General features: G+C 43.8%; 1 protein-coding gene across 5 annotated transcripts in view; it reads left to right on the forward strand.

Moving 5' to 3' along the window:
* The window catches only part of LOC144326385 (integrator complex subunit 6-like), a 118,914-nt gene that overhangs the window by 39,731 nt on the left and 56,415 nt on the right, over positions 1–22,768 (forward strand). For 4 of the 5 annotated variants that reach the window (XR_013391497.1, XM_077922948.1, XM_077922947.1 and 1 more), the window contains 2 exons: positions 6,318–6,407; positions 7,057–7,240. Coding sequence is in view for 3 of the 5 variants with exons in the window: in XM_077922948.1 (XP_077779074.1) it covers positions 6,318–6,407; positions 7,057–7,240 (274 nt within the window). In the remaining 2 variants the exon portion in view is untranslated. The remainder of the gene's footprint in view (positions 1–6,317; positions 6,408–7,056; positions 7,241–22,768) is intronic. The other variant, XR_013391498.1, reaches the window with a different exon arrangement.

The following is a 22,768-nucleotide window of genomic DNA, read 5'->3' on the forward strand; positions in this document are numbered from 1 at the left end:
CCCTTGGTCCTGTGTCTCCAGCAGCACTGGGAGATGCGAACTTTGGACATTGCCTCTATGCCCCGGTTCCCCCTGGTGCTCGGGATGGACTGGCTGGAGGCTCACAATGTTCAGATTGACTGGGTTAAACGGACTGTGCACTTCCCAGACCCATGTTCCCATGCTCAGTCCGAGATGCTAGCAGCTGCATCCACTGAGGAGGCTGCATCCACACTCCCAGCCGAGTACCGGGACTACCAAGACGTGTTCGAGAAACGGGGGGCAGACCAGCTGCCGCCGCATCGGTCTTTTGACTGCGGCATAGACCTCCAGTCGCTTATACTCTCTAACAGAGCCAGAGCGCGAAGCTTTGCAGGACTTCCTGCGCAAGAATCTGGAGCGTGGTTTCATTAGGCCTTCTACCTCGCCCACCGCTGCGCCAGTGCTCTTCGAAATGTGAGGAGCTTCACCTTTGCCATGATTACCGGGCCCTGAACAAAATTACCATCCCAGACCGGTACCCCTTGCCCCTTATTTCGGAGTTGCTGGAGCGGGTGCAAGGGGCGCAGGTGTTCACCAAGCTAGACCTCCGGGGGGCCTACAATTTAATTCGGATTTGAGCCGGGGATGAGTGGAAGACAGCATTCGGGACCTGGTACGGGCAGTTCGAATACCTGGTTATGCCCTTCAGATTGTGCAACGCGCCCGTTGTGTTCCAACGTTACATCAACCACGTGTTCCAGGACTTGCTAGACAAGTACGTGGTGGTGTACTTGGATGATATTTCGGTGTTCTCCCGTGACCCGGCACGCCATGAGGGTCATGTCTGGACCGTGCTGCAGCGCTTGCGGGAGCAGCGCCTGTATGCGAAGCTCAGCAAGTGCGAGTTCCATCAGCGGTCAGTGGACTTCCTTGGTCACCGACTCTCTCCAGATGGTGAGGCTGAAGGCTGATGTGGCTCGCTACGTCGCTGGTTGTGATGTCTGCCGGCGGGCCAAGGGCCCTACCGGGCGACCCCCCAGCCTACTTCAGCCATTGCCAGTCCCACCACGTCCTTGGCACACGGTTTCGCTGGACTTTGTAGTGGACTTACCCCCATCTCATGGCTGTACCTGCCTTCTAGTTTTCTCCGACCATTTCACTAAGATGGTGCACTGTGCCCCCTGCCCATCCGTACCCACAGCTAAGGAAACCGCTCAGCTGTACCTTCACCATGTCTTCCGCCTCCATGGCCTACCTGAGCGTGTGGTGTCCGACCGGGGCGTTCAGTTCACATCCCGGTTCTGGCGAGCATTGCACCAGACCCTCGGGACAGAGGTCTGTCTCTCGTCAGCCTACCACCCACAGACCGATGGCCAGACGGAACGGGCGAACGCGGTGCTGGAGCAGTACCTCCGGTGTTACTGCAGCTACCAGCAGGATGACTGGGTCGACCACCTAGCATTGGCGGAGTTCGCCTACAACAACGCGGTGAATGCGTCCACCCAGCAGACCCCGTTCCAGGCCAGTTACGGTTATCATCCACGGCTGTTTCCAGATGTGCTGCCGACATCCGCGGTCCCTGCGGTGACGGAGTGGCTTCAGGAGCTCCAGTCCCAGCAACAGCAACTGCGCCAGGCCAAGGAGGCGTACAAGGGCCAGGCCGACTGCCACCGCCAGGTGGGGCCGGAACTCCACGTCGGTGACCTGGTATGGCTCTCCACTCGCCACCTCCACCCCTCTCGACCTTCGCGGAAGTTGTACACCCGTTTCACCGGCCCGTTTCCTATCGTGGAGCAAGTCTCACCTGTGGCATTCTGTCTCCGGTTGCCCGCAACCCTGAAGGTTCACCCGGTCTTCCACAGGTCCCTTCTGAGTCCTGTGGCCCCGCCCGACGAGTTCCACCCAAACCGTCCCCGACCGCAGCCAGTTTTGGTCCAGGTGGAGCCTGAGTACGAGGTGGAACGCATTCTGGACTCCCGATACCGCAGGGGAAAGCTACAGTATCTCATAGACTGGAAGGGGTATGGACCGGAGTACCGTTCCTGGGAACCAGCAGCCAACGTCTACGCGCTTGCTTGCCTCCGAGATTTCCATGCTGCGTACCCCAGTAAGCCGGGTCCAGACCCTCGATTGAGGGGGGCGGGTCTGGGAGGGGTGGTGGTGTGATGGCCTTCCCCCCGGGACCAGCACACACAGGCAGCGTGGCCCCCGGCTTCAGGTTGATCTGACAATTATATGGCCGATGAGGTGGCAACGCGTCAGCCTCCTTTTGACTGAACACCTCCTGCAGGTCCCTGTAGCACGAAGGTATTTCGGTAGTTCCTGCTCCGCATGCTGCTGCCATCCTGGCCTCCGTCAGCCGGTGTTGCTCTAGGCCCAGGCAGTTCTCCATGCAGTCCGTCGAACCAAAAGTGAGGGACCGTTGGTGCCATGATACCACCGGGTCGTGCAAGGCCAACCAAATCATGCTCAATATGATCGGCGGACCCGCCAAGGTGGCCACGTGAAAGGCGATGACCTCGGAGTGGGTAGACACCCGCATCCTCATGGGAGGCATTCGATGTGTGACTTCACCACCCAACAGTCCCCTCCCATCAATGGTAGTAACTTGCAATGGAAAATCCAAAGGCCTCAGGTTCAATTGGTGCCGGGCCGCAAACTCCTTGCTAAAAAAGGATGCAGAAGCACCTGAGTCCACTAAAGCGAATTCCTCCACCGTCTGGCCATTGCGAAGCTCTAGAACCACTTTCAACATTATGCTTGCTTTGGGGTGTCCAAGCCGGGGACTTTCGCTGTCGCTAGCGCCTGGCTGTTGCCCCGGTTCATCACCAGCCAGGCCTCCTCATTTCCCAACATCTTAGGAGCCTCTGCCTCAGTCTGTTGAGCAGCCCCAACCATTCCCTGCCAGTTACGACGCTCAGGACACACTCTGGCAAAGTGCCCTGCTTTCTGACAGACAAAACATTTCTTGGCTGCTTGCCAGTCTTTTTTCTCCTTCCCGCCTGGCTGTTGCGTTTTCAAACTTTCCCGCGCACGGGCAGCGTCTATCTCCATTGGCTCTGTCATTTGCTGACCCTCTGAGGCAGCTGCCGGCATTTCAGGAATGCGGTTACCATGGTAACTCCTTTCCTTGCCTTGACTCCTTTCCCGCTGTCTGGCTTCTTGTCTCAACCCCACCGCAAGCGCAGCCTTCGTTAACCCATCCATGTCCTTAGGGCGTGGACCCCTGGCCAGTTCGTCCTTAACTTCTGAGTTCAAACCTCCCTTAAATAGAGCTTGTACTGGCTGTGACTCCAATTCCCAGCCCAGTTTGTGTATAAGCTTGGCGAACTCGGACCAATAATCACGCACCGTGGATTTGCCCTGCTTCAAAGCTAACAACTCCTCCTGTGTCTTGTCAATTAAACTTTCATCTGAGTAGATAAAGTCCATAGCCTGCCAGAATTTGGACAGATTCTTGAGTGCTTCATTCCCCGAGGCAATTAATGGCCTCACCCAGCTCTTGGCAGAGCCCGACAGGTGACTAATTACGTGAGAAACTTTCTGCGCGTCATCCACAAACTGAGCGCTGTGCAGTTCCAAAAAACAACGCATCTCCGTTTTGAAATCCAAATAAGTCCCAGGGTCTCCACAAATTTTTTCCACCCACGCAGACCTGCCCCCTGTTCCTTGCTGTGCAGCTCTGGATTCCATAAGCCGAGATTCCAAGACCGAAGCACGAGCCTGAAGAGCCGCATTTTTTTTCTCAAGTCTGCCAATTCCTTTTCTTGGGGCCGTCTGCTTTCTGTCACTAGCTTCCAGCAGCAGTGTTTTGAGAAGCGTCAAGCTGTGAGGGATGTGTTTGCTGCCAAGCTAGTTTGGAGATAACATTCCAGGCATCGAGCCACTTCTGTCCGGTAGATTTATTACTGCAAATTACAAGCCAACTCCGGAGCTCCAAACAACGCATCCGTGTTGCTTAGTCAGTTGACGCTTCTGAATTTTCGTGACGTTTCTTTCTAGACCAGCATGCCCAGCGAGGCAGGGAACGCCTCTTACTTCCCCTCTTCTGAAAATAGCTAGTTCCTGGAACAGACTGGCCACTCCCTAATTCATTTTCTGATTCAGAGGACTGGCTGGAAAAGGGCTGTTTAGGCTCTCGGTAAGTGCTTCCATGCCCACCCCCCTCTGGCTGCCTCCCTTTCCCTGACAGTTATCAACCATAGTAATCTGCTTTCTTTTATCTTCTTATGAACTCTCTTTATATTTCTATTTAAATATTTTATTCTAACCATAAATCCATTTGCAAAAGTTAATTAAAACAAGTCCAAGTAGTAATTTGCAGGCATTGCTTTTTCTGGTAATCTCTGTATTTCTTCCAATCTTTTTGATTGCTATAACCTCTGATTGCATCTGTAAATCTTGCCAATTCAACATAACTAAATAAAGTGGTACCTCAGGTTAAGAACTTAATTCGTTCTGGAGGTCTGTTCTTAACCTGAAACTGTTCTTAACCTGAAGCACCACTTTAGCTAATGGGGCCTCCTGCGGCCGCCGCTTTGCCGTGGCACGATTTCTGTTCTCATCCTGAAGCAAAGTTCTTAACCTGAAGTACTATTTCTGGGTTAGCGGAGTCTGTAACCTGAAGCATATGTAACCTGAAGCATATGTAACCCGAGGTACCACTTTAATTTATCTTCCATTCTTGTTTTGTTGGAATTATTTCTTTTTTCCAGTTTTTCGCAATCAGGGTTCTAGCCACCGCCACCGCATACAAGAATAATTTCTTATCCTCTCTGGCTATATCCATATCAATTATTCCCAACAAAAAGGCTCCCCCCCCAAAAAAAAATAAATTATTTCCCCCCCCCCATCTCTTCAAAAACCAAATCCCAGAAGCCCTTAATTTTTTCACATTGCCACCACATGTGTATAAGCGTGCCCCCCACTCGATTGCACCTCCTATTGTGTTTTTCGCAACTTTCTGACTTGTTGCAGGACCTTAACCAGACCTTGGCAGAGTATACGCAGAGTTCACGAAAGCAATCGGCTGCAGGCAGGGTGGACGAAGCAGGAACCAGTAACTTGTACTTATTGGTGTTTATTATATACAGGAACAGAACAGAACACGGATCTTTAACTTGCTCTCTCTTGCGGCTCACAACTCTCAAACCTCCAACTCCTACTCTCTGACTAGCACATTCCAGTCAGTAGGCCATAAATCATTATTCCCATGAGAACTTGGCCAATGATGGAGCTGTCTCCAGGCCTTGTATCACCAGGCAGATTTTACTCCTTCACATTGCCTTGGCTGTCGGCCAACTCCTAATTGACTCTGTGTGAAGCTGCACGTATTCAAAATCCCAACACCTCCAACATAAAGTTAATTTAGTTTCATACATTTTATGAATTTTGGTAGGTGTTAAGTACCACCTAAAGAGCATCTTTATCATATTTTCTTTTATTGTTTCGCATGCTGTGAATTTCCAATTTTCCCTCCATAGTTTTCCCCACTGTGTTATTTTAATGTTTTTACCCAGATGCATAGCTCATTTAATCATTACTTCCTTGATTTGTTCGTCCTTAACTTCCCATTCTAATTATAATCCATACATTTTAGAAATTACCTTTACTTTACTTTGTAATATGTTTTTATCTAATAGTGAGACTTCTGTCATAAATCTTTTGTTTTTGTCTTCGTTGAATTTCCCAAATAACTGGTGGTATTGAATCCACTCTGTCAGGTAGTGCTTTATTTCTTCATAATCCTTTAATTTTAATTTATTATCCCTTTTCTCTAGCAAATCCCTATATGTAGCCCAGGTTGTTTCCATACTTTTCTTTTTAATCATTATCACTTCAATGGGAGACAGCCACCAGGGTACTTTAGGTTCTAAAAGTTCTTTATATTACCCCCATACTTTATACAATGATTTTCTTATAATATGGTTAAGAAAGCCCTTATGCACCTTCACTTTTTCGTACCCTAGGTAGGCGTGCCAGCCGAAACGATTATCAAACCCCTCCAGGTCCAATAAATCTCCATTGTTTAGTGTTAGCCATTCTCTCAACCACATGAAGCAAGCTGCATCATAATATAAATTTAAATCGGGTAACGACAATCCGCCTCTATTTTTACTATCTATTAATTTATATTTAATTCTCACCGTTTTGAGTAACTCATTGTTACCTGCTTCTGCAGCTACCAGAGCCTGAAAAAAATGCATTTTTAGTTCCTTACATGGTGATGTGATATATTTTCTACCAAGCGTTAGAGCAGACCTTGCGGCTTTTAAAAAAATAACGTGTTTACATGGTGAGTGTTGTGACGCTCTAATGATTCAGTGTTTAAAATGTTAACATTTCCTCCTTTGTAGGGAAGGAACCCTTTCTATTTAGAACCATCAGTTTTAATTACAATCACAGATGGAAGCAAACTGACAAATACTACAGGTGTGCAGGAGGAGGTAAGAGATGCTCCTAAGCTTTAAACTGTAATATGGCTGCATGGAATGTGTTCTCCTCTTGGGAGTTTAAAAAAGTACTCCTGTCCTGATATTCCTATGGTGTTAAAGGTGTTTCATAACAATTTTGTGCAGAATTATTGGTTATATTTCTATCCTGCTCTTGCTGTGTTGCTAAGAGAGAGATTAGACTGAGAGAAGGAAGGAAACCTGTCTTACATACAGATTCAAATTTGTTGGTCCATCTAGTTCAGGATTCTCTGCCATGACTAGCTGCAGCTCTTCAGGGTTTCAAACAGGGCCTTTACCAGCCTTACCTGGAAATGCTGGGGACTGAACTTGGGACCTTATTCATGCTAAGCAAGTGCTCTACCATGCTTAATCACAGCCCAGAGATAACTGTGAACTTCATAGCTGACTAGAAATCATTCCTATGAACAGCTGGAATATAGACAAAATTAGATGAAGAAAATAAATCTCCATCTGGGCTGTTCTTATTTTTCACTGTTTAAAAACACACAGAGGGCTGGATGTCATTGATCTTCCTTGAGATTTTAGCAGAAAATGGGACTAGCTACATGTTCCTTTTCAGTTAGAATCAAATGGGCTTCTTCTTCTAGCAAAGCCCTTAGATGGATGTCTGTCTTTTTAGCTTCATCTTCCTTTGACTTCTCCCCTGCCTGGAAGTGAGTTAACCAAAGAACCATTTCGCTGGGATCAGAGGCTGTTTGCCCTTGTGCTGCGCTTGCCTGGAGCGTCTTCAGTGGAACAGGAACAGCTAGGAAGTGTCCCTACATATGAGTCTGCTATTACACAGATGTGTGAAGTCACAGGAGGTAGCTGCTGCTTTTTTCTCCCTATTCTTGGTTTGCAAAACTAAATCCATCTACTTTGAAATAATGGTGTTGGTGAATTCACATGTATTATATGGCTCAAATTCTCATTCATGTCTATGTTGTGTGTATGCCTGCATACAGGGGGTATACAATTCCCTCTTTCATTTATCATTACTGACTAGCTTGGAAATCTGGTAGAGCACCTTCAGAGTAAAAGCTGGAAAGTGAGGTGGGGGAAACTGCCAGATGGAATAATGGAGGTGGGCCCAGAGTTCCTTGGTGTGCTTCAAATAATGGTATTTCTGTTTTGCAAAGTCTGTCTGCTCCTCAGGGTGGCAAAAAAAAATAGCTATCCTGTTCTATTCTTACCAAGGCACTGAATACTGTGTGTGCATGCTTTTTCTAAGTTAAAAATCATGCAAGTTTGAAATTCAGGTCCATATTCCTAATCACATAAAGCTTCATTTCTTTATTAACTTTGAATTCCTCCCTATTACTTCAATGTAGTGCCCAAGTTAAAAGTCGCTTAGTGGTATACTAAATGCACTAGTGGAATCACTTGCACAAGAGAAGGCCCAGGAAACCAGTGCAGTTCTTGTGGCTGGTTGCACAACAGATTGCTGTAGTCCTGATACTTCCTGTTGCACATCTGGTTGCACAGCAACTGTTATTCTCACCCTTATGCTTGTGCAACAGCCCTTGCACTGGTGGTCAGAGAACATTGAGTCTGGGACACAGTTTTGCTCCGAGACACAATTAGAGCAAAACCACTGCATGATCTTAGTCTGCTCAGTGGCTGTTCTTAACCTCACAAAGGGGTAGAACCAAATTCATCAGCCCCTGTGTGAAGCTAAATAGGAAGAAAGATCCAGACGTCTTCTGGACCTTTGGAGTGTAGCGTGAGACCATAGCCTTGTGTTGCATTGTCCTGGACTTCGGACCTTTGCCTTTTCCACGCATTGAGCTTTCGCTGCGCTGCTCTGTTGCCTTGGCCTTGGGATGTTTGCACTCCCTTTTCACGTGGCCTAGACGTCCACACGAGTAGTATTTCACTGCCTTCAAAGCTTTGGCGCCATCTAGTGGTTGCACTGCATTCTGGGATGATGTCTGTGAGGGCTCCCCCTTTGTGATACAGCTAGCACTACGCCGATCCTCTTCATTTAACACCACAGCAGTGACATGCGCTACCGTCAGCTTAGCAGTAGGCAAAACAGCAAGCTGGCTGGCAATCGCTTCCCAACTGGAACCCAAAGAATGTAGAATCATGAAGGAATACACAGCCTCTGGAATGGTGATTCCATGCTGTTGCAACTCATGCCTGAGATTCTGCATTTCCATGAGGTGAGCACGCACATCTGCTCCTTCAGCAAGTGCCATACCATGCAACTTGGCATAAAAGAACAAAGAAGCGCCTGCCTCTGTTCTCAAATGTGACTCTTGCAAACTGTCCCACATTTCTCTGGCTGAGGCCTTGTCACGCAAAAGACATAGCTCTTCAGGGGACACAATAAGCATCAGAGTTCCCCTTGCTTTAGAATCCTTGGCTTTCCACTCATCAGTTACAGGAGCTGGGGGGGGGGCGCGTCTGTTATCACATTAAACAGACCCTCTTTTCTTAGCAGAGCCTCTGCATATTGCACCCAGTTGTGATAATTCGCTTTACCGAGCTTTGGAATTCCAAAAGCGTCTCTTACTCTTGCACTGGCCATCTTGTGTCTTTTAAAGCAAGCTGCGTCTCTCTACCACCAGCTGCATTCCAAAAGCACACTTCTTAAGGCTTTCGCTTTCTCCTGAGCTTCTGCCGCAGCTGATTAGTGCTTTGGCTTGAAGTTCAAAGTCCACCCCTTATTGCCATTAATTAGGGACTGGGCAGCCTTCCCGGGGCAAGAGCACATACCTCTCATCAATCTTCTTGACACGCAGAGAAGCTGCATTCCGTTCTTCTGCCGTTCGTCATCTGGATTCCGTTCTTCTGGCGCCCATAACCAAAAATTTTGGGATTTTAGCTCCGTTCGTCCGAGCTGATAAGGCTCATCTTCCTCCGAGCCCTCCCAGCAGAGCATTAAAACAACACCACAGCGGAAGGATGAGATAGGTATGGGCTACACGCCATGCTTTATTACTAAGCTATGCAGAGAGCAAAGAAAATATACATCCTCTCTCTATGAGAAGCAGAGAGCAACTAAAACACAAAGGAACAAAGGAAACAGGAAACCAGCAACGTCACATCCCGTCTCCCTTTCCCATGAGACTCCAACAACCTGGACTGTCTCTGGAATGTAAACACAGTCCTGTGACTGCAAGCAGCTGCACAGTGATAAGAACAGAAACCAACACTATCACCCCAGAGGAAATAGATAAGGTCTTCAAAAACCTGACACCACACAAAGCCCCAGGCCCAGATGGCTTCACAGCAGAATTCTATAGGAAATTCAAAGAACCCTTGATGCCCTACATGACCCGCCTATTCAATGACATCATGAAAGGGGGCCAATCCCCAAAACCTGGGTCCACTCCAAAATAGTCTCCATCCCAAAACCACTGAAAGACAGCCTCAAAGTAGAATCATACCACCCAATCTCATTAATAAACCAAGACTACAAGATATTCACATCATTCTTGGCCAACCGCCTAAAATTTTTCTTATGCAAGTTACCGTAATAGCCCCAGACCAGACTGGCTTTGTCCCTGATCGCAGTTTTACAGACCCCATCAGGAAACTACTGAACCTGATCGAACACAGCAAGACAACCAAACTCCCACTGACAATTATGTCCCTGGACATCCTCAAAGCCTTTGATTGCTTAGAGTGTGAATACCTATTAGCAGTACTAACTAGCATGAAAGTTGCCCCCAACTTCCTACAAATTCTCAAACAAATAATAATAATAATAATAATAATAATAATAATAATAATAATAATAATTTATTATTTATAACCCACCCATCTGGCCGGGCCTGTGGAAGGATGTGCAGATCCAGAATTGGCCTCCACAGTCACCTATGGACACACTGTTAAGACCATATTCATGGAAGACAATCTTACTTGGCTACGAGTGATCACCAAAGAAGACCATCCACCTCCCATTAAGTCTTCCCTAGGGCACAAATGCCTGGTTTGACTAAAGCTGAGAATATTTAGCTTCACAGAGGGGCTGAAGGAAGGGGAAAAGAAGCTGTATAAACAGTGGACATAAAAGGTTTTAACAGGCAGAGATGGAAGAGACCGATTGGGTGGGGCCAGAGGGAGGGTGGTGGGGGGTAATTTGTGGATATCCCCATGATCACACACCTACACCCTCTTGCGCACAATGGGGGGGAGTGGGGTCCAGTTAAGGGTGGGGAAAGGGGTTAGGGATTTGTAGTAGAGAGTTAAGAACTTAAGCCTGGCAAGGTTGTGTTCAGGAATAGAACAACACAAAACAGAGCAAAGACAAAAGGAAGAGATGGAAAAGAAAGAAAGAAAAAGAAAAGAATGGAAGAGGGGGGAAGGGGGGATTTAGAGTAAAATATAAAGAGGAAATAAAGGAGAGAGAAATAGAGGAGAGAGGGCGGAAATAGTAATAGTAATGATAAGAAATTGCAGTGGTGGTCCAGGTTATAGTATGAGGTGGGTGGGTGTTATGGGACTGCCAGAGAATGCCGGGGAGGAGCAGGAACACTCAGAGGGAGGTGGACAGGAAGTGACGGATGGGGAAGTGGGAGAGAGCCAGGAGGCGGAAAGGCTCTCTGATGCTGAAGCAGAGCCCCAGCACTGCACAGGAAGTTCCAGCACCAATGGTGAGGCAGTGCCTGTTCCGTCTGCCAAGGAGAGGAGAGAGTTAAAGAGGAGGGGGGAGAGGCGTCACAGGAAACTTCCTCGCCTTTTCTGTTGGAGGAGAAGCCGGTGAAGGCCACTCTCAGAATCAGGATTCAGATGACTGATTGTAATGTGCTGCCTGTACATATGTAAAATAAAGAACTGCAAATATCTCTGAGTGAGCAGAGGTGCTTATTGCGAAGAGCATACACAAGCCATCACAGTGGGATACTGTTGAAAGTGGGTGGGCAGATATATGTGTGTTGGTCTGTGATTTTTTAAATTATTTGTTGGGGGGAAGGAGAGAAAAGAAAGGAGAGGGGATGGAGCGGGTAGGAGATTTAAGAGTTAAGAGGGACGGAAAGAGAAAGCAAATAAACAGAAAGAAACAAAACCAAAAAAGAAAGGAAAAAGGAATGAAAAAGCAGAAGTTGTTGAGGTGCTGGCACCTGGAAGTAGTATATATGTACCAAGTGATATAAGTAAAAAAGAAAATAAAATAAAAAATATGTAGAAAACCCCTTTGAGAGGGAAAGAATAAAATAAATAATGTGTGTGTGTGTGTGTGTGTGTGTGTGTATTCTCTTTAGAGAGAAATAGGAGGAAAGAAAAAAGAGGTGGGGAAGGAAGGAAGGAAGAACCACCCCCCCCAGCAAACAAACAAACAGACACACACAAAAGAGAATTAGATTTTTTATTTATTCTCTTTTTTCTTATTTAATTTTTTAAAAAATGAGAAAAGGAAGAAAAATGAAAAATAAAGAAATAAAATAAAAAAGAACAAAAAGTCAGAGGTGGAGTGGCAATCCCAGGAAGTGGCCTGTGCTGGTTCAGGGCTCTCTTCTGGGCACCGCCATTTTAATTCTTAACAATTAGAAAAATGGGGGGGGGGGGACCTATTAGTAAGAAATATTTTTAAAATAAAGTAAGGGGAATTAAGATTAAAAATAAAAATACATTGGTACAGACGTTGAAGAAAAATAACATCGAATTCAGATGGGAGTTCCCGGAAGGAATTTCATTCATGTATAGAAGCAAGAGGCACAGATTGACAAACCCAGAAGAAACTGGGAAATTCTTGAGAAAGTATAAGGAATTAAGATCAGATGTTGATGAAACCAAAGAGCAGAGGGAAGAACACCAGGAGAATTAAAACCAGAGGAAGAAGAGGGAGAGAATGGAAAGGAAACAGATGAAGAAGAAGAGTAGGAAGAAGAAGAGACAGCCAAATTATAGAAATATAAATAAAATTTATTTAAAATTTGGACATCATGGCGTTAAAAATTTGGAATTGGAACATTAATGGGATGAATGAAAAAAAGAAAAGGAACAAAATTGGACAGTTTTTAAAAAAGAAAAATTTAGACATTATTTGTTTACAAGAGACACACGTGGCAAGAAGACATAAAAAAATATTAATCAATAAAAGATTGGGAAATGAATTCGTATCTTCAGATAAGGAGAAAAAAAGAGGAGTGGTTATGTATATTAAAAACAAAATTGAAGCCCAACAAATTTTCAAAGATGAAGAGGGAAGGATAATTGCTGTTCGAATCAAATGGCATGGAGAAAATTTGATTATAGTCGGGATCTATGCACCAAATGGCAATAAGACTGAATTCTACAAAACTCTAGAAGAAAAATTATTTGAATATATGGACCAGAAAATTATATTGATGGGTGATATGAACGGAGTGGTTTCGTTGGAAATGGACAGACTTAGAGAAGGAGCAAGTAAAGAAGGGAAATTACCTAAATCTATCTTTTCAATGATAAAAAATTGTAATTTGACAGACATTTGGCATCTTAGACACCCATTGGACAAACAATTCACTTACTACTCCGAACCGAATCAGTCAATGTCAAGGATAGATCAGATTTGGATTTCGAGTGAGCTCACTCCAAGAACCCAATAAATAGAAATTCAACCGAAAGTAATCTCCGATCATAGTCCAATAGAACTTGAATTGAAAAGCTTTGAGGAAAGAACTTTTAGATGGAGAATGAAAGATTATCTCTTGGATGACCAGAAAATTGTTGAAAAAGCGCAAAAGAGGCTAACAGAATATTTTGTTGACAACTGCAATAAAGGTACAAAGACAAAAGTGGTATGGGATGCAAGCAAGGCAGTAATGAGAGGATTCTTCATCCAGCAGAACACAATTAAAAATAAAAACAGAGAAAAAGGCAAAGAAGAAATCTTGAAGCAGATAATGGACAACGAACAAAAACTAATCAAGAAACCAAATAGCTTGAAAATAAAAGAAAATATCAAAGCTTTACAAGCTCAGTTTGCAATTATAATAAACAGAGAAGTGGAATGGAATATTAAAAAACTGAGACAAAGTAACTTCGAATTTTCGAACAAATCAGGAAAATGGCTTGCATGGCAAATTAAAAAAAGAAAGGAACAGAATACAATAAACAAAATTACACTGGAAGGAGAAGAGATAACCAACCCGAAGGAAATTAGAAAGGGGTTCTTGGACTATTACAGAAGATTATATAAAAATAGAGAAAGAAATAATTTGAGGAAAATAGAGAGATTTCTGAAAGATAAAAAGGTGCAGAAGATCCCGACAGATAAAAAAGAACAACTGAATACCCCAATTGAAATAGAAGAGATAAAAGAAGCAATAAAAGATTTAAAAAGGGGAAAGGCTCCAGGGCCAGATGGATTCACCGCGTGCTACTACAAAGAAATGAAACCTATTTTGGTGACGCCATTGAAGGAAGTGATAAACAACATCTTAAGAGAAGGAGAAATTCCGGAAACATGGAAAGAGGCATATATTACATTTATTCCAAAACAGGACTCAGATTTAACCCAAGTCAAAAATTATAGGCCGATCTCACTGCTAAATACGGATTATAAAATATTTGCAGGAATCCTTGCGAAGAGAATGAAGAATATATTATTAGAAATTATTCATAAGGATCAGGCAGGTTTTCTTCCAGGCAGGCAGATGAAAGATAATATAAGAAATATAATTAATATGATGGAATATCTGTCTGCCAGGAATGATAAACAAGCCATAATGATGTTTGTGGATGCGGAGAAGGCTTTCGACAATATAGCATGGGATTTTATGTTGAGAAATTTGGAATATATGGAAGTTGGCAAAGAGTTCTTTAATGGAATAAGGGCAATTTATACAGAACAAAAAGCCAAACTGATTATAAATAATATAGTCACAGAAGAAATAAAGATACAAAAAGGAACAAGACAGGGATGCCCACTTTCACCACTATTATTTATAACGGTGTTAGAAGTCCTTCTGAATTCGATTAGACAAAGTAAGAAAATAAAAGGAGTGACAATCGGCCAAAATGAATACAAGATTGGCTCCGAAGCGCCCTCTCCGATTGCATGGAGCCCGGACAGCCCCGTGGTTTTCCATAGATCTGAGGGCAATGAAACAATCGTTGAGACTGCTAGAGCGCCGGTGGCGGATGACTCATTCCGAATCTGACCGGACACAGGTTAGAGCTCAACGTCGAGCCTACCAAGTGGCGATAGCGACGGCGAAGAAGAATTTCTTCACCGCCTCTATTGCATCTGCAGAAAACAGCAGCAGGAGACTTTTTCAGGTGGTTCACAATTTAGCGGAACCACCTGCAACATCGGGGCCCAGTACGGGCCACATGTTCTCCTGCAATGATTTTGCAAAGTTTTTTGCAGATAAAATCGCTCAGATTCGGGAAGAAGTAGACTCCACCGTGGGAGCAGGGCCGGGGCGGGAGAGTGCTAGAGTTCTGTCTAGTCAAGTTGAGTGGGATCAATTCCAATCTGTTACCTCCGAGGATGTGGACAGGCTGCTTGGACGAGTGAAACCAACCACCTGTCTCCTGGATCCTTGCCCATCCTGGCTTATAAAAGCTAGCCGGGAAGGACTGGGCGATGGGCTTCGTGGGGTGGTGAATGCTTCCCTCCGTGAGGGAGCCTTCCCAGACCCGCTGAAAGAGGCGGTTATTAAACCGCTTCTTAAAAAACCATCTTTAGATGCGGCCACAATGGCCAACTATCGCCCAGTCTCAAATCTTCCATTCTTGGGCAAGGTGATTGAGCGAGCGGTTGCCGAACAACTCCAGGCACGCCTGGAAGAAGCGGACCATTTGGATCCCTTCCAGTCGGGATTCAGGCCTCATCATGGGACTGAAACTGCCTTGGTCGCACTGGTTGATGATCTCCGGCGGGCTAGGAACAAAGGTGAGAGCTGTTTCCTAGTTCTGCTGGATCTCTCAGCGGCGTTTGATACCATCGACCATAACATCCTTCTGGACCGTCTTCAGGGGCTGGGAGCTGGAGGCACTGTCATACAGTGGTTCCGCTCCTTCCTCCTGGGCCATGTTCAGAAAGTGGTGGTGGGGGATGAGTGTTCAGACCCCTGGGCTCTCACTTGTGGGGTGCCTCAGGGTTCTGTCCTCTCCCCCATGCTTTTCAACATTTACATGCAGCCACTGGGAGAGATCATCAGGAGGTTTGGGCTGGGTGTTCATCAGTATGCGGATGATACCCAGCTCTACCTCTCTTTTAAATCAGAACCAGTAAGGGCGGTGAAGGTCCTGTGTGAGTGTCTGGAAGCGGTTGGAGGATGGATGGCGGCTAACAGATTGAGGTTGAATCCTGACAAGACAGAAGTACTGTTTTTGGGGGACAGGAGGCGGGCAGGTGTGGAGGATTCCCTGGTCCTGAATGGGGTAACTATGCCCCTGAAGGACCAGGTGCGCAGCCTGGGAGTCATTTTGGACTCACAGCTGTCCATGGAGGCACAGGTCAAATCTGTGTCCAGGGCAGCTGTTTACCAGCTCCATCTGGTACGTAGGCTGAGACCCTACCTGCCTGCAGACTGTCTCACCAGAGTGGTGCATGCTCTGGTTATCTCCCGCTTGGACTACTGCAATGCACTCTACGTGGGGCTACCTTTGAAGGTGACTTGGAAACTACAACTAATCCAGAATGCGGCAGCTAGACTGGTGACTGGGGGCGGCCGCCAAGACCATATAACACCGGTCTTGAAAGACCTACATTGGCTCCCAGTACGTTTCCGAGCACAATTCAAAGTGTTGGTGGTGACCTTTAAAGCCCTAAACAGCCTCGGTCCAGTATACCTGAAGGAGCGTCTCCACCCCCATCATTCTGCCCGGACGCTGAGGTCCAGCGCCGAGGGCCTTCTGGCGGTTCCCTCATTGCGAGAAGCAAAGCTACAGGGAACCAGGCAGAGGGCCTTTTCGGTAGTGGCGCCCGCCCTGTGGAACGCCCTTCCAGCAGATGTCAAAGCGATAAACAACTACCTGACATTCAGAAGACATCTTAAGGCTTCAGGTTCACCTTAAGGTTCAGGGAAGTTTTTAACGTGTGATATTTTATTGTATTTTTGGTTTTTATGGAAGCCGCCCAGAGTGGCTGGGGAGGCCCAGCCAGATGGGCGGGGTATAAATAATAAATTATTATTATTATTATTATTATTATTATTATTATTATTATTATTATTATTATTATTATTATTATTATTAGATTAAAGCGTTTGCAGATGACTTGGTAATAATGATTGAAGAGCCAATAACTACAGTAAAAGAAGTATTGGAGGAAATTGAACAGTTTGGAGGAGTGGCAGGTTTTAAACTAAATAAGAAGAAAACGAAAATGATTGTGAAGAATATGGATCAAAGTGCAACAGAACTAATGCAACAGCAAACACAGATAGAGGCGGTTAAAAAGGTGAAATACCTAGGAATATGGGTAACTCCCAAAAATATAGATTTATACAAGAACAATTACAAGCCAGTTTGGAATGAAATAAGAAAAGACCTGGAGGTGTGGGGAAGAATGAAATTGTCATTTTGGGGAAGGATATCTACAATCAAGATGAACGTGCTACCAAAAATGTTATTTTTATTTCAGACTATCCCCATAATTAAGGGGAACAGAACTTTCAAAGAGTGGCAAAGAGCGATCTCAAGATATATTTGGCAGGGCAAAAAGCCAAGAATTCAATTTAAGTTGTTAACAGATAACAGAAAGGGGAGGCTTTGCCCTGCCGGATCTGAAATTGTATTATGAGGCATCATGCCTTTGCTGGTTGAAAGATTGGATTAAACTAGAAAATAAGGAATTGCTTGACTTAGAGGGGTTTGATAATAGATTTGGATGACATGCGTATTTATGGTACGAGAAAAAGAAAGTCCATAAAGGTTTTGAGAACCACATCTTCCGAGGTCCTTTAATTGAAATATGGGATAGGTATAAAAACCTATTAGAACCTAGAGTGCCACACTGGTTATCTCCACTAGAAGTTATGAGTGTAAAGAAAATTAATATGAGAAGTAAATGGACAACATATAGTCAACTGCTATTTAAAGAAGGAGGAAAATGGAAAATGAAACCATATGAGCAGGTTAAAGAATATGTATATGACTGGTTGCATTATTTCCAAATAAACGAAATGTTTAGGAAAGACAGTAAGGAACATGGCTATGCGGACAAGGATTCTAAATTTCAGATTGAAATTATAAATAATGACGGTAAAATTTTATCCAAAATGTACAAGTTGCTGTTAGAATGGAATTTAAAGGACGAAGAAGTGAAGTCGGTAATGATTCACTGGGCCAGAGATGTGGGTTATAACATACAATTTGAGGACTGGGAAAAACTATGGAAGGAAGGCTTAAAGTTTACTGCATGTATGACGTTAAAAGAAAATGTTATGAAAATGTTTTACAGATGGTATATGACACCCATAAAATTAGCAAAAATGTATAAGACATGTAATAAGTGTTGGAAGTGTAAAGATAAAGAGGGTACTTTTTTTCATATGTGGTGGGAATGTAAGAAAGTGAAAGACTTCTGGGAAAAGATATATAATGAATTGAAGAAGATTTTAAAATATACATTTATAAAGAAACCAGAAGTCTTTCTGTTAGGAATATTAGGAAACGAGATAAAAAGAAAGGACTGTAAATTTTTTCAATATGCAGTAACAGCAGCAAGACTGTTACTGGCCCAGAAATGGAAACAACAGGAAATACCGACTGTGGAAGAATGGAGAATGAAGCTGTTAGACTATGCGGAGCTGGATAAATTGACAGGGAAGATCAGATATTTAAGAGACCAAAAGTTCATCGAGGACTGGGGGAAATTTGTGGAATATCTGGAACATATAAGTGAGGGACAGATAACGCTAAAGGGATTTAAAGAAGCACTGTGAAAAATTAAGAAATATTGTCTAAAGGGAATAGAAAGAAAGATATAAATAATGTCAATATAAATTTAAGAAATACGTAATTTAAATAATAACTATGGATGATTTGCGGAAAAGCTGAAGGAAGTCCTGAAAAGGAATAAGTTGTGAAAAATTTGATGTGAAACTAATCAACTATGAGGAACGGCTAAGGGAGCTGGGCATATTTAGCCTGGAGAAGAGGAGGTTAAGGGGTGATATGATAGCCATGTTCAAATATATAAAAGGATGTCACATAGAGGAGGGAGAAAGGTTGTTTTCTGCTGCTCCAGAGAAGCGGACACGGAGCAATGGATCCAAACTACAAGAAAGAAGATTCCACCTAAACATTAGGAAGAACTTCCTGACAGTAAGAGCTGTTCGACAGTGGAATTTGCTGCCAAGGAGTGTGGTGGAGTCTCCTTCTTTGGAGGTCTTTAAGCAGAGGCTTGACAACCATATGTCAGGAGTGCTCTGATGGTGTTTCCTGCTTGGCAGGGGGTTGGACTCGATGGCCCTTGTGGTCTCTTCCAACTCTATGATTCTATGTTTTTTGTTTTTTTGAATGTAAATTAATAAAAATTTATTTAAAAAAAATAAATACAAAAATAATAGATGGCTTTAGCGGCGGTGCCCCCCCCAAAAAGAAAAAGGGGGCAGAGGTGTTTTCCCAGCCTGGGGGGGGGCATGCTATGCAGGTTTTTCTCCTGGGGTGTCCTCCATTGTGTGGCCTCCCTCTGGGCCCTGGTCTGCTCTTGGCGCTCTAGCCACCTGGGAGGTAGGCTCGGGTCAGGCCTGGGCTTGTCCATGCGTGTCTTCGCGGCCTCCCTGGCCCTCCCGGTGCTCTTCTACCTCTCCTCTCCTTTCCTTTTCCTTTGGTGTCGGCAGCAGCAGTAAGCTGGGGAGGTCGGGGCTCCTTTTTTTCTTTCTTTTTGCGTCGGCTCCGGAGGCCTCCAGGAGTTAAGCTGGGCCGTTGGCCAGGTGGATTCTCTGTCATCATGGCCAAGGTTGCTGGGGGAGGGGGGCTTGGCGGCTCCCTCTGCTGATGCACTGGACTCTCCCGACTCCTCTTCGGCAGTGGCGGCAGCGGGCCTGGGGACCAGCCAGGCAGTGCAATTGGTGCTAGCTGCCTTCAGGTACGTCGTGGCACCCACCATTTTGCCTCCATTGGGTCTTTCCTGAGTGTTTTAAAAGTATTTCTATGTGCACAGAAAAGGGGAAAAAGAACCAAGGGAAGCTGCCAAAGTCTTTCCAAGACTTGGAAGAAAACATGGACTTAATAGACATCTGGAGATATAAACATCCAATAGAAAAGCAGTTTACCTTCTTCTCAGAAGTACATAAGAGCTGGGGCAGAATAGACCAAATTTGGACGTCGAGAGAACTCTCCCTAAGAGCTACGAAATGTGAAATTCACCCGAGAACTCTCTCAGACCACAATTCAATAACATTGGAATTAAAAAGTGAATTAAAAGGAGGCTTTAGATGGAGACTAAATGAACAACTTCTAGAGGACGAGGAAGTCATCGGAAAAGCAAAAGCCACTTTAAAAGATTACTTCGAATTGAACCTTAACACAGGAGTGAGCTCAGAAATAACCTGGGACGCCAGTAAGGCGGTGCTGAGGGGCTTCTTCATTCAGCAGAACAGTTACAAAAAGAAATTAAGGCAACAAAAGAAAGAAAGAAGAGATCCTCAATCATATAAGGCAGCTAGAGAAAAAACTGACAGAGAACCCAAAAGACACACAAAGCATACAAGCAATTAAATTACTACAGACACAATATTCGATGTTAGTGAACCAAGAAATTGAATGGAAAATCAGGTTAATGAGACAAAGATATTTTGAATCAGCCAACAAAATTGGAAAATTATTAGCGTGGCAACTGAGGAAAAGACAAAAGCAAAGCGTGATAAACAAAATAAAAGTAGAAGAAGAAATAGTAGAAGATCCAAAAAAGATACAAAAAAATTTTCTGGAGTTCTATGAAGGGCTATATAAAAAAGGAGAGGAGGACACAACCCTAATAGAAAAATATTTAGAGAACTGTGAAGGGAGGACTTTAACGGCCGATGAGAAAATACAGCTAAACAAACCCATAAATATAGAGGAGATCCAGAATGCAATTAAAAGAATGAAATCGGGGAAGACTCCAGGTCCGGATGGCTTATCAGCAAAATACTACAAAGTCCTAGGAAACCAACTTGCGCCAGTCCTCTGTGAGGTTATGAATGATATTTTAAAGGAGGGAAAAATACCGGAGTCATGGCGGGAGGCTTTCATAACCTTAATTCCAAAATCGGACACCGACAATTTAAATATCAAAAATTATAGGCCAATATCCTTATTAAATAATGACTATAAAATATTTGCGGACATAATGGCAAACAGGTTGAAAAAACATCTAACGGATTTAATCCACAAGGATCAGGCCGGTTTTTTGCCGAACAGGTTTTTGAAGGATAATGTTAGACATGTCATAAATTTAATTGAGTACCTGGAGATCAATAACAATGTACCGGCAGTATTGATGTTTGTGGACGCCGAAAAGGCGTTCGACAACGTATCATGGATGTTTATGATAAAATGTTTGGAGAAGGCGGGGATAGAGGGCGACTTTCTGAAAGGAATACAAGCTATATATTCAACCCAATCGGCCAAATTGGTAATAAATAATAATTTAACAAACCAATTTAAGATAGAAAAGGGAACAAGACAGGGTTGCCCTCTCTCCCCGCTTCTATTTATTATGGTTTTAGAAATATTGGCGAATAAAATTAGAACCGTGTCTGAGATACGAGGGATTAGAATAGGTTTGAAGGAATTTAAACTAAAGGCCTACGCAGATGACCTGATATTATCCCTGGAAGAACCCCGAGAGAGTATTGGCAAAGCATTAGAGATCATGGAGGAATATGGCAAGCTATCCGGTTTTAAACTAAACAAACTGAAGACAAAAATGCTGACAAAAAATCTGAAAAGTGATGAAAAAGAAGAACTAGAAAGGAAATTCGGAATAAAAATCGCAAAAAAAATAAAATATTTAGGAATCTGGCTTACATCAAAAAACATAAACTTAATTGAAGACAACTACTCGGCAGTTTGGAAAGAGATCAAAAGGGATTTCGATGTTTGGAATAGAGTTAATTTATCATGGTTGGGCAGGATGGAGGCGATAAAGATGGTCGTACTTCCCAAGATGTTGTTCCTTTTTCAAAATATTCCAATAATTAGGGGGACTAAATTGTTTAAAGATTGGCAACGGACTCTCTCCAGATTCATCTGGCAGGGGAAAAGACCAAGGATCAGATTTAAAATTCTTACGGACCGAAAAGAAAGAGGGGGCTTCGCTGTTCCAAACTTAAAGTTATACCATGAAGCCGCATGTTTATGCTGGGTGAAAGAGTGGATCACTCTAGAAAATAGCGACCTACTGGACCTGGAAGGGGCGGACAATAGATACGGCTGGCATGCCTATCTATGGCAGAATAAAGGGAAAGTGCATAGGGGATTTTCGAATCATATTATTAGAGGCCCCTTGTATGAAGCCTGGAATAGGAATAAAAAATTACTGGAATGGCGAACCCCTTGGTGGCTATCCCCTTTTAATATTATAACAACTAAAAATACAAATACGGGAGCAAAGAATTTAACATATGAGGACTTACTGGTAAGATCGGAGGACACGTGGAAATTAAGACCATATGAGGAGCTGGAGGGAAAACTGACAGTCTGGCTACAGTACTATCAAATTAATGCCATATGGGCGGAAGATAAAAAAATTGGAATGAATGAAAAAAAATCGAAATTTCAGATTGAAATAATTGAAGGTAACTCTAAATTGCTATCTAAAATGTACAATATTTTATTGGAGTGGGACACAAAAGATGAGGAGATCAAAGAAGTCATGGTTAAATGGGCGATAGATCTAGGACATAGCATAGCCTATGAGCAGTGGTCAAAACTGTGGGAGAAGGGAATAAAATTTACGGCATGTGCCGCAATCAGGGAAAACATAGAAAAGATGATTCACAGATGGTATCTAACACCAGAAAAACTGAATAGGATATACAAGATTGGCAGCGGGGCCTGCTGGAGGTGTAAAGTAAAGGAGGGTAATTTCATGCATATGTGGTGGGCCTGCGATGATATTAAAAAATTCTGGGATACTATATACAACGAGCTAAAAAAAATATTAAAATACACATTTTTAAAAAGACCAGAGGCCTTTCTATTAGGCATTATAGGAGAGGAGATTAAGAAAGAAGATGTAATTTTGTTCCAGTACTCAACAGCAGCGGCCAGACTGCTAATTGCTCAAAAATGGAAAAGCACGAGCACCCCAACGATGATGGAATGGCAAAATAAGCTATATGACTTCTTTGAATTGGCAAATATGACGCAGAAAATCAGAAACCAAAAGAATACAAAGTTAAGGGATGATTGGGCTAAATTTATGACATATATAGAAGGAAATTATGAAAACGTATCAAATATAGTTGGTTTAT

Source organism: Podarcis muralis, chromosome W (genome assembly GCF_964188315.1).
Source record: "Podarcis muralis chromosome W, rPodMur119.hap1.1, whole genome shotgun sequence".
Classification (NCBI taxonomy): Eukaryota; Metazoa; Chordata; class Lepidosauria; order Squamata; family Lacertidae; genus Podarcis; species Podarcis muralis.